The sequence below is a fragment of the Nomia melanderi genome, chromosome 5 (genome assembly GCF_051020985.1).
Source record: "Nomia melanderi isolate GNS246 chromosome 5, iyNomMela1, whole genome shotgun sequence".
NCBI lineage: Eukaryota > Metazoa > Arthropoda > Insecta > Hymenoptera > Halictidae > Nomia > Nomia melanderi.
The window spans coordinates 7,256,407-7,269,360 of NC_135003.1; the positions used below are offsets into that span (position 1 = coordinate 7,256,407).

The window sequence follows — 12,954 nt, forward strand, 5'->3', positions numbered from 1 at the left end:
TACCTATACAATAGACACGATAATAAATTTATAATTCACGAGTTTTGTTAGTTTGATTTTTATTTTAAGTTAATCGATAGTTAATGAAAATTGTAAAAAAGTAATCCGAGGTCAAGGAACTTACCCTATCGATGAGTCCAAGCTTGTCGAACTTGATCCATGACGGCATCATTTTATTGCCCAAAGTGACTAAGGTGGATTCGTAACCAAACATAAATTCTCGAGCGGTCATTGGGACCAAAGGTTTCGAGTCCGTGTGATGAATTAGCACGTTCAAGCCCAACCTGGTCAAATACGAAGCCTCTCTCATTACATTCGTAATACTCTGGAACAAAGCAATTCGTGAAATAGTAAGTCGGAGTAATCACCGTGATGAATTAATTGGATGTACTTATTAGATTTCTAAGCGTACGAAATGTTTTTACATGTCGAATGCGATTAATACAATTTCGTGTTACTCAGACCACATCGAAATAAAATAAATCAGAAACGCGAAACCCAACGAATTAATTTCAATTCCAAGCTCCGAAAGGAATGGAACCAATCAACTTAGGAGTGAAAGACGGATATTGTTAATCAAATTAACTTAGAATCGTGAATGCTGAATTAAACTGTGAACAATCGGTTGAGTGTAAAGAGCTACATGCAACATAATATTAGTTGTGGGATGCATTAATGAATTGCTCTTTTCCCTGTTAACCATCAAGATTTTATCGCGATCAAGTCTGCAGGTAGCCGTCCAATGGTTAGGTCGAGTAACTTTTAGTTTAGATCGAGTCTGGACTATGACATCTAAGTCTCGAGTAAGAAAAAGACTGGATCGATAAGTCTGGACAGTTGAGAGACAGGGGAGACCTCAAGGCTTGGATGAAACCCCAGGATTGAGATATCATCGAAACTTCCAGTTAGCTAACCAGGGGGCAGATCGAATAAAAAATCAAAAAATTTGAAAGCTAAACACTCAGATCTACAATAAACTAATCTGGAACCAAGGAATTCCAACTACACTTATTTAGGGATTCAAATCAAAGAATTACCAGACCGAAAGATTTAAACCTGAGAACTCTCAGATCCGAAAAGCCCAAGCTTAATAAACATGAAGCTCAAGTACTCAAGTATTCAAATTTGAAGATCTTCGAACGTAGAGGTCTAAATCTCAACACTCTATAATGTAATTCTACAATCCGAAGACCCAAGAATCGAAGTCTAAAAACTGAGGAGTCAAAAGATTCTGAAATGTAAATCTTCCATAAGACCCCTGGGGTTCTTCCAATGAGGAACAATTGTAAAACAACAATTACGAACATATAAAATACATTGTATCTTCTTGAACAAGTTGTAAACGCCATTACAGATTAAACAATGTTAGCGATAGTTTAGTTGTTAGCCTTCGCAATTGCAAGAAAATAGTTCGAGTCACTCATTAATCGGCACCAATTAATCTAACTCGTTACAAAACTCCTGTACTGCATGGTACGAATATTACAGTTAATTAGCAATTATGTGTTATCGGTAGAAAGTTGAAGAAAATCGTTCGTTCAAGATCATTATTCACTGCGGTATCTCTTCCCTTAACCGATTAAACCGATTCTATTGTTCCGTTTTGTTCAAGAACGCACTTGATCAAAGACTCTATCGTGTTCCTCGCATGTGGAGACAAAGCGAGTCTCGAACTTCCGTGGTTTTTACTATCTGCGAGAGTTCATTGACGCCATTGTAATTGGCCGCGCGCGGTTACTGTCTGCCGTGCGCGTCGTTGGATCTCCTGCACGCTTTAAGTCAACATTCTTGCCGGTCACATACATATGCATGCGTTACGTGCAGGTACACGTGTTACATAAGGATGCACTTCACAAATTATTCCCGATTCTACTTTGCTCGCCTGCGAACGACCGGTAAAGTGCCCCAGGAAACGCATTTTCGATCCCACCTTCATTCACGGATGATTTCTAGCTTCTTACGTCAATGAAATTAACCAACAATGAATCACTTCATTGACACTAGACATACCCGAGCGATTATCATGATTAACACGTAATCCTTATAAAAATTTAAAAATAGATTTTTCTTCGAATTTAAAAACATTTTTAAATTCTAGAAAACCTTTCCGTGCTCGTTTTAATACTCAGAGTATTTGCTTCGTTTACAACAAATTATTCTGCATGATTTCCTGTGATCGATCAATTAATAAGCGCAATTACATACGGAGTTATATAATTCGGTCCTTGGTGCTCCATACATGATACTTCGCGAACAAAAAGATAACGGAAATGGACGATTAAACGAATGAAGAAAAAATGTTTGTGCGATTTCTTTTTTTTCCGAGTAATTATCCCTTTCTGAGATATATGATTGTGATGTGTGTATCTAATTATGATCGATTATTGTATTCCTTTAATACAATACAAGTACTTAGCAAGGTAACATTGGGCTATTATAATTCATCTTGATCTCCCGATATTTCTTTTCTACACGATCAGTTTTGTACTGAATAATAATAGTTCAACTACATACATGTGTTCTTTGGCATAGACATTTTCTAATAACGGGAGTGTAGTATATTACGGTTTAATAAAGTTCTGGTTGAACGTATCGGATTGATTGGTACTTTTTCTTTAATCGACCGTGAGTCGTCCGCAAAGTAGGTAGAAAAACGCTGTGCCTTAATAAATTTTATAAATGTAAATTTTTATCTATAATTATTGTGGACAGAATATTTTATTAATTCTGTCTTTGTAGATCACAAAACACTATCTAAATTGTCTAATGGGTAATGCAATTAGAAAGGAGGTTAGAAAGGAAATGGCTTCAAATGGCACTCAACTGAAGACAATATTTGGGGAGAGCGTCGGTCACGTAAGCGATGTCTGGATAATAGAAAGAACCTCCTATTCTTCTCTTAAAATCATAATTTTCCTCTTAAACTTCTGAAAAGCTTACGTCTTTTATTTTCTAATTAAAATTTCAGTTCTACGGGAATGAGAAAAGGATTTTAATTAATTATATTATTTCAAAAATACTTCAATTATCCCGAAAAAATTCGAATTCAATGTATATTAGTCCGCCATGTATCTATAGTTCCTTCTTACCTAGTCCATTACTTAATCAATTACGTTACGTGTAATCGGAGTACAACACGTTTCCGCGTATATAGAGATGACTAACAGAAACACACCAGACGCGTGAGCAAATTTTTCCTTAGGCAACATTCAGCGATTGCAAAATCTCACGGCAACAAGAGTGAATAATGTACCTCACTTGTAAAGTATCAGTTTCTTTCTTGACAAGTTTTTTTTTGTTTCACCGTGTACTAGGTAATCTCACATTTACATTCACTGACATTGTATAGCTGCTGTTACATAATAGTTCGATTTATATTCCTATAATCATTACCAGTAAAAAGCGGAGCATTTGTATAAAATTTATACTGTCTTTTACAGCTAATACAGAATATAAATTCACTTTTACAATATCCGTGGAGAGACGTAAGTTATCTTTAATTAGTGATTATTAATATATGATTATACTTTTAAGTCTTAGTTTTTTAGTTTTTCTTAAATACGAACTGAAAGTAGACTTTTGTCGTTATTACTCTTAAACATTATTATCTATTGGTAATAATTGTTATTATTTTAATCCGTGTTGTGCACAGAAATGTTGAGAATATGCTGCACCATTAGTATCTATAAAATTGCTTTATTTATATGAAATTCCACCTGAATAATAAGGAAGCGTAAATAACATGGTAAACAGAATCAATTTTTCTGCGGAGATGGAAATGTCCTCGTGAAATCGATGACTACGTTCATCGCGATTACGATACAAACACGGAGATCCTCCAGCTCGTACGCGGAATTGGATTGCAGTTCTGCATTTCCGTCTTCTTTTTATCGCGACGCTATTTGTAAACAACTTCATTAAACAAACCTGGAGCTTTCTGATTAATGACATCTGATTCGATTTCTGCGCAACGATCTACCAACTTCAAACCGTTTGCTGAACTCATTCGGACGACATTAGTTTCATGCTATATTTTACAACGAAAACGAACGCTAGATTAATAACTAATTAATGAACGTAAAATGATAAATTAATAGAAAATAAATTTTTAATTTAAATTTTAAATTTAATTCCTGTGAAATAGTTACGAAATATAGTTTAATATTACTTTCGTGTTGCATCGTAGCTTATTATAGTTTGTTTATTTATGAGTTTGATTGGATAGGTTAAGTTATCTAGAAAGTTATCATAGTTTCAAGGCAAACGGTTCTATGTCAGTGGCATCAAATGAAAAGAATAATAAATGCAACGATTTGCGTCATAACAAGACGTGTTGCTACAATCGAGCGTGTAATGTCGTCTTTTACCTTCGAGAATGAGAAGTTTCTAATGCACAAATATTTATATGTAAATATTTATTATTATTGTTCGACTGTTTCAACAGTCTATTAATAATTCATCATTCGCCGTCAGTTATTTTATCATATCTATTCAGAGTACAAATTATGCATTCTTAAGTCTAGTATAACAGAAATATTCAAACTCATTATATGTAGATTGTGTGCAAATTATCTGGCCAAAGTGATTGTAAATATGCACAGGACTTTAATAGATACAAAGTGTGCGTGGAAAGCTCTTGTAGTTAATTCTTCTTGACATCATAGCCGTGCACTTACGGCTGCGTCTAATAACAGCAATTCCCTGTGTATATGTTTGTATATTTGAGTGAGTAATGAAACGGTAATAACAATATACAGATATCCACTTAACTCGGTGCCCGCGTGTGCAAGAATAAACTCAAGGAGCAGAACAGAACCATGTGAATACATTGCAACGTCATCACTCTCACTCTCGTTCGTGTCCAGTGACAATGTTCACCGACATGAGATACCGGTTTCATTTTACAATGCTGATCTATCCCACGTAAATATCTAATTTATGACTTTTTTAAATTAGTTTTTACCGTGATAATCACTTCAAACTGTTTGTGATTTTAAATTATGCGCGTACCTTAAAAAATGGAACAGCTTGTTTGTCGCAAGAAGTTTTCCAATTATCTACTAAAAATTGAAAAACTAAAAATATAAACATTTGTTTAATATTGAAGTCTCAAAAACATAGCCGTTTTTAAAATATTAAAACTTCAAAAATATGCAAACTTGATAAATATTAAAATCTCAAAAATATACCAATTTAAAAATATCAAGATATTACAAATATTTCAATACCGCAAATACTTATAAATTATTTAACCTTTTGCACAATAATCATTCATAGTGGTCACTAGATTCAGGACATAGTAAATTAGAAAATTTAATACTTATGTTAAGCTTTGTATAATGCATCAATATATGAAATATTGAATTAAAAAACTGTGCTCCTTAATCTATGCACACTGTCTCAATAAATTGTTTTCAAAACATGTCGTCTATATCTCGACAGAAAATGTTGGATAATTCTAGTGAAGTACTTTTTGAGTGCAAAGGGTTAAAGAATCGTTACTTCGAGAGTACCGAGAATAGGATCATCTCAAACTTTTCCTATTTAACTTCGTTGGATCGACTCTATTCACGAATTGTGTCTACATCTATTTTTTCAAACAAGAAGGGTTTGTTCCTCTTTCTTTATTGCTTTCGATCAATCATACGAACCACATTACACGGGCTGTAGCAATATTCTCGGTCGACGTTGAGTCAGGTTGTTAACGACCGCCGTTGACGTCCTTAATCGAGCGTTCACCTCATTAAAAGGACTCTGTCACGGAGATTGTCTTGTTATTTAGGGGTTTATCGACCATAATGATTCGGTACTCAATTAAATTGAGGCGCACCGCGTCGTGCGATTAATTTCGTCTCGATTTTTTCTACCAAGACACACTTGTCTCGCGCACACCGGTCCGAGGAGCGAGTAGGAGGTGTGTGAAAGCATCATGTAATAAGGTAACATCGCAACCTTCGGTGTACAACAAGGCTATGGAGTAAACACGATGATTAACAGCGTTCTTTTAACGCGCTAGGTCGCCGTTGTCGAGCGAATGCGATACGATCAATGATTCTGTTAATATGATTACAGATTATTGTACTTTATCTCATAATGGCTTGTCCGTCGCGTGAAAGGATGCTTAAAACTTGATGAAAGGTTGACAAGTCTGTTTGCAACTCGTTGGACAGAGAACACAAAGGTTGAAGCATCATTCGTGGCACATTGGACCTAAACAGTCTTTGTACACTCGATTATTTTATGATAATTTCATGTAAAAAAATGGCACATCGATGCAATCCAGATATTTTACCTAACTCGGACTTTATTATATATTTTTGATAATGAATTATAAATAGTTCGAATATTAACATTAGATCTATTGCACCCACCAAAATGGTGAGTTTCAATTTTCTCGTTTTACAATTATTGGTGTCTTGGAAGCGTTAAATATCCGAAATGATTTGAAAAATAAGTAGTTTCACTTGAATACTATACTGAAAATAGGAAGAAACCGAAAAAAATCTATTGTTGCAAGTTTTATAAGGATTACATGTTCATCGTGTTAAATGCTTGGTTGTTCTAGTGTTAAGAAACAAAGGTGAAAGAAGTTCTCGAAGAGAGGATGATTCTCATTTGAATAAAAGAGAAGCTTCGCTTATTGTCGTGATCAATCTTAATGTTGCATTTTCCACAATATCGGAGTTCTCGGTTTCTTTGAATTCCTCATTCGAATGACGTCAGTGTCGCGAGTTCACGAATTCCATTGAATTTCGCGTGAGCATCGTGCGCTGAGAGTTATAGAATTGGAGCATGCACAGTCGTATTCGTGAAGAAGGAAGTCAAACGGGGAACTCGAAGGGGAATAAAATTGGTTGTTTCACTCACCAGCAACGCGATGTTTGGAAGTATCATTAGGTCCTCCTCAGTTCCGTTGCTTTTCTCCGGCACGTAGACCAATGGATGATAGACGTTTGCAGTTATGGTGCCGTTTGTGTTGAATTCAACATCTCGATGCTCGAAAGCCTCTCTAAAATTAATTTCCCACTTATAGATTATCGTACGATTAGAATATCATTAACGCAGAGTTTATTCATAATTCATTACTTGTTGTTCTTTATTAGTTTCGTAAACTTCACAATTGACAACTGAGAACTTTTTAACCAATTTTTTAATGTTATAGTGATTACATTGACGATTAACCCCTTGTCCTATAATATCGTATCAGACTCGCGACGACAATTTTAAACTAAATTTCTCAAATATAAGTGTTAATTACTTTTTCCAATAGAAATTAAATATTAGTTTTCTATCATCAATTGTTAACCTTTGGAATAAACGTAGATATATAAGAAGTGTCAAATCCTTTTCTTTTTCTGATACGTTATTTACGATAAAGCAGTTTTATTAAGCGTAGTTATGGAAGTAATCATAGGACAAGGGGTTGAATCTACTTTTAAAATTCTTTTAGGATCATCACTTAAAAGACACTTATCACAGCCTTTAATGTTAAAATATTCAAAATAAAGTAAGCATTACAACGAAGATCGAGAAATTTATCATTTTTCAGTAGAATGCGAAATTCTGAATAATAAAGAAAAATAAATTCTTGCTTGTCATCTATCCTGGAAAATCTTAGTTAACACTACAATTGTGTCTGTTTACATTGCTTAATTAATGAATCAAGCGGACGAAGTCGAGGAAAATCTATACCGATCTTGCTCACCTGTACACGTAGGGACCGACTTCTTGGAAACTCAGTTTGCTGGCTTTGCCGGACATATAATCGTCATGGTTTGTCACATTGAAGAGGTAGACCTTCAAGTAGAGCTCGACATCCGGTTTCCGCCACATTTCGAAAATCTCTCCGCCCGGTCCAAAGACCACCTTCAGCTTGAAGAACAGCTCGTACGGTTCGAAGACGATGAACAGGGAGCCTATCGTCAGGCAGAGCGCGCTCAAAGCCATCAGGGCGAAAATATCTGTGCCCGACAAAAAATAAAGGAGACACGATTTAACACTTCGCTATAAAATAGAATTTCTGCGCGATCTATTTATACCGAAACGGAATTCAACATACTCGTATTGGACGTAAAATCGTGAGCTCTAAATAAGATTCTGATAAAAACGTGCTCAGCTATTCGGCTAGAAATTTTATGAAGTAATTTGAATGAAACTGTTTTGTAAAGTGCGAACGATATTTCGTTACAATCGCACCATCGTGGACGTATTTTATTAGTTATCATCGCGAACCGCATCATTACGGGCACACCGCAGATCATTATGCGAATTCCCGATTGATTGTTTCTAACTAATTGGATTAAGGCGAAATTAAAAAAAAAGATTTCTGTGATAAAAGTAACGCGACTGTAATAATCTTTGTTGAAACGTCGACTGCCACAAAAAATGTCGGCGTTTTATGTACCACTTATTCCTTTGTAGCACAGATGATAAGGAATGATTATTAATTACTTCTTATCACGAATATTTTGTTACATTATTATCCAATTATTTACGTTGTCGAATATTCTTGTTCAATGTCTGTTATTTTACAAATTTAATAAGTAATTTAGCATGTAATTTAGAAGCTACAGTCATTGGTAATCATCATAACAGTCAGTAAGTCAATGCACTCGTTCCTTAGTGTTTTGTAAGATTACAGATAGTATAAGTATACTTGTTGGGTCATCCTACAAATAATTTTTTTTATGAAAACGGATTTTATATTTCTTTTGTTTTTCTAAATAAAAATGAACAAAACTTTTTCTAAAGTAATTATAATGTATAGGTAGACAGTTTATGGGTAATGAAGGAGACTATGTTTTAGATTAAAAACAGTTTCGTTTATCTTTATTTTCAGAAATAAAAGAAATATAATAAATGCAAATATGACCTAATAAATGCATGGAAATTTTCATCCGGTTACCAATGACAAGAGGATCGTCATTCGCCGCGTGAAGTAAGACAAATACTTCAATGTCGCCTATATAACAAACGGCAATTTGTGTGTCCGGACAAATAATAATTATAAACGATTGATCTAGCTTCTCGCGTATTAGCGTTACGTAACAGGATGATTCGAGATTCTCTCACTTTTTTACTGATTTTTCGAAAATCTCGACGGAACGCAAGAAATCCCCTCACGATATCACGAATCATTTCCGTTTCTTTTTTCCGCGAGCGCGACGATGCTCCGTGAATTATTTACCGTGCTCGATAAATACATCCGACATCTTTCAAAATATTACGTGTCGCGAACGTTCGACGCATTTGCGCGCGGTACGCTTGGAATTCCGGTTCGCTCGGGGATTTTTGGTTTATTTCGTGGGAGTGCACGCACGGAACCGTATGATGAATATTAAGAGAAGAAGAATAAAATTCGACGAAAAGTTCCATGCTGTAAGACTTGCGGTTGAATTGTGATCTCGCGCCATTTTTCTCTGTTTCCGGAAATACTGCGCGCGTTTTCACGCAACCGCGGTTGCGTGGACTATTAACTCATAAGGTGACCATGGATTTTTATCCTTTTACATTAACATTGATGTATTTTTAGATATTGAATAGTATTTAATTTATAGTTTTATAATTTGGTTTTGTAAGACAGAGGTACAACGAGATTACTTTCTTAATTAATCTATATCCTTTCTTAAAGCAACGTCAATCGTTTACTTATCATTTATAACTGTATTGTGAGGTGTAAAGAGTAATTATTTATAACTTTATGTAAGGCAATAATAAAAGTATTTTAAAGGGAATGAAGTTCTGTTACATAAGGATTTAATAACCATTCTTGCTTTACCTTATGAATTATTAAGACAGGTAAAAAATTCGTCCAATACTCATTGCCAAGAATTCATTTCGGAAAAAGTCTACTTTACGATTAGATCGGATTAAACGTTAATTTCGCGTGCACCGCGTAAAAAAGCCTATTCGGTCTAGATTGAACCAATTCGATGGAACAATTTACATATTTTATAGTTGCTTGAAACTACATATTTATCTTGTATGCTTTTTTCCCATCTCAATTATACCGCGATGATATTCAAATTGATCATTAAATGATGAATATCGTGATCTACAACACCTCTCTGACGTAGTTTACGCACATTGCCATTAGAATTTTTTATGGAATAAATTTCTTACGACGCGCAATAATATCGTGTAGATTTCCGGGGTATATTAATTTCTTCTTTATTGGCTTCATGGAAAAGAATACTAGAAAACCTTGGATTGTCGCAGTGATAAGGTACGATGGACTTTTCTGTCATCATCCGCGTGGTTTTCTATTCTTGGCTCGCGACGTGGGTGGTTCGGTTCTTTATTCCGCGTCTTTTCTTTATTGGCCCGGAGTGTTTATCGAAACACATTTTGCCGGTGTTTATCGAAACATGTTGAAACTTTTAATTCGTACTTAAGTAAATTTTTAACTCTTAATTCTTAATTTTTATTTTTATACAAGGTTAGAATTTTGCGATTAGCAATGAAGCAATTTCAGAAGCTAATTTTTTCTATTAACGGCCTGTAGAATCTTCTCCTTTTCGTCACGATTAATTTGAAGATGGATATCACAAATGATGTAGTACTCATGGACAATACAACTCGCGTATCTTCCCCCAGAAGTGGTCCGCAAGATGAATTCCATTCAACACGCGCCACGTAATTTTAGTCATCGACATTGGCCGCGCACCTACGCCGATTCATCGAGCATGTAACCGATTGCTTCGGCAAGCGTTAAGTAACCTCACCATAAATCACGCGGAATATTTATGCGCCGCGGAAATGAGAATTTGAATTCTTGCGCAAAATAAAAAGAAAATTCCCGACGATACTGAATTGAAAAAATTGTGAATTCCTCAAAACGTGGAACTCTTGGAGCATTAGAAGATTTATATTGAACATAAATCTACGTTGAACAATACAGTCCTCGAAAGAATCGAAAAAATACGATTGACAGAATATGATCACAGTTTATTAATTCATTTAATAATCAACGATTTATATCGCCACGATCGATGACGTTTGAAATAAATAAATCAATTATCTTCATTTAATTATTCGAACGTACTCAGGATCGTTAAATCATCCAGTTTAATTTGTTTTTGTGCTTGAATATCGTACGATTGCTACGGCGGGGGTAAGTGGGGGCTCGATGAGAAAATTACGTGACCTAAGAAACCGTGTTCGTGAAAATTCATGAATAAACATTCAGTCGTTCGATTATTTAATGTTTTTATCGATCTTCGTTGACTACGACGACCGAATGAAAAGGTGTCATTCACTTTGTGATTTCACAACAGGTCATGACACGTGTTGTGCAAAACCCTCTGCCGTACGTGTATTCGTTCGAAGTATTTCACGTTGTATTATACCCGACCTTTTGGGCCCCGACGAGCATTAAGCTTAATAGACAGATGAGAAACAATCTTAAACGGGGATTTAGGATTGACAAACACCAATTCGTCCGTTCGTTCGTTTCGGAGAAGGAGTCGTTTTGCTCTCGACTATTGCAAGACCTCTGGCAGTGCGGCATGGTGTGGTAATAATCTTCCGACGGTAATCGGGACGCGACTGCGAATGCGCTACCCAATAGAAAGTGCATATTTGCCCTCCGCCGTTATATTTTATATCCATGAAATCGCAACACTTTTATGGATGTTATCACGGTAAAAAAATACCAGCCTCCGTACACGGAAGAGGAAATTAGGAAATCCCTCGCGGGACGACTACCATGCGTTTATTGGGCTTTCGTAATGCCCGTGAAAGACTGGCTGGCCTCTCATGAATTAACCAAGATTTTAATAAATGCCCGGTTTGATTCGATCGTGCTATGTCAGGTGTGACTTCATCAATTATATTTCTCATTTGTCTGAATGAGAAATGTGCTTGGTTCTTAAGTTGTTCTTGCTCTGCACCACTTTCCTATACCGGTATTTGTTATTTATGTTTTATGTTATAACGTTTTTGAGTTTATGAGAACATTAACAATGTAGTTACCGACAATGAGTTGTCCGATTGGCCGTTTGTAGTTTTCTTAGAGAAAATAAAATAAATTGTGAGAGTGTATTTCTTGAAACTTCGATTGATCTGTATTTTAATTATAAGATAGTCGTCATATGTACACGTTTCATCGTGACTTGTAAAATACAGAATCCTCCAGAAAGTTCGAGATGCATTCGATTCATATTTCACTTTATAAACGAATGTAGCTTCTTGTTTTCTTTAACGTACCCTTCTGTGTTCGTAATAATTTCATTACGTCAGACACGTACCACTTTAATTCCTTATGTCAGCAACTCTTCTGCTTCTTTCATTGTAAATCATTGTCTGGCATTGTATGTTTCATAAACTGGTTAGATACTATAAAATCTCTATTCGGACTATTATAATGTATTTTCAAGCGTTTACTGCAATATCGCTCGATACACTTCGCACTCATGCATACATTTTCACTTCTGCCAGTAACAAAAACGCAACATCTAACTTTTTTAGGTTTGCATATAATACGAGCACGTATTCCTTAGCTGAATTAATTAATTTCTTTTTTTGCCGAGAAGGTGATAAGTACGAGTCTGCTTCCGGCATGGAAAGAGATATCGATTTAAAATTTTTCTGGCAGCGACCCTTTATCATCCAAATTTGAACAACTAAGCTTCATTTTTCTACTTTAAAGTTCAAGAGTCTCGAATACTTTCCAATAGTCCCAATTTACAAAACAGATAAGAGTACAAAAAAATACACTATCTCACAGCTCGTTTTTAGTAAACCAATTTCCATTTCGTATTTCTACTTGTTCCATAAATAAATCCACAAATCTTGAAATTGTTACATTTAACATGTTTTTTGAACTCCTAAACGTTTTATCATTTTTTACTATTTCTCTTATCAGTGATTTTCTTTCAGTGATAGGATAAGTGATCACAAACTTTCCAAAGGTAGCATACGATATTCAATCAAAAGTAGTTACTAGATTATTGT

General features: G+C 35.2%; 1 protein-coding gene across 4 annotated transcripts in view; it reads right to left on the reverse strand.

The window, feature by feature from the left end:
• The window catches only part of LOC116430962 (scavenger receptor class B member 1), a 46,683-nt gene that overhangs the window by 3,403 nt on the left and 30,326 nt on the right, over window positions 1-12,954 (reverse strand). For all 4 annotated transcript variants that reach the window (XM_031985753.2, XM_031985754.2, XM_031985755.2 and 1 more), the window contains exons 2-4: window positions 7,706-7,961; window positions 6,868-7,009; window positions 125-325 (exon numbers count right to left, since the gene is read on the reverse strand). In XM_031985753.2, the coding sequence (XP_031841613.1) occupies window positions 125-325; window positions 6,868-7,009; window positions 7,706-7,961 (599 nt within the window). The remainder of the gene's footprint in view (window positions 1-124; window positions 326-6,867; window positions 7,010-7,705; window positions 7,962-12,954) is intronic.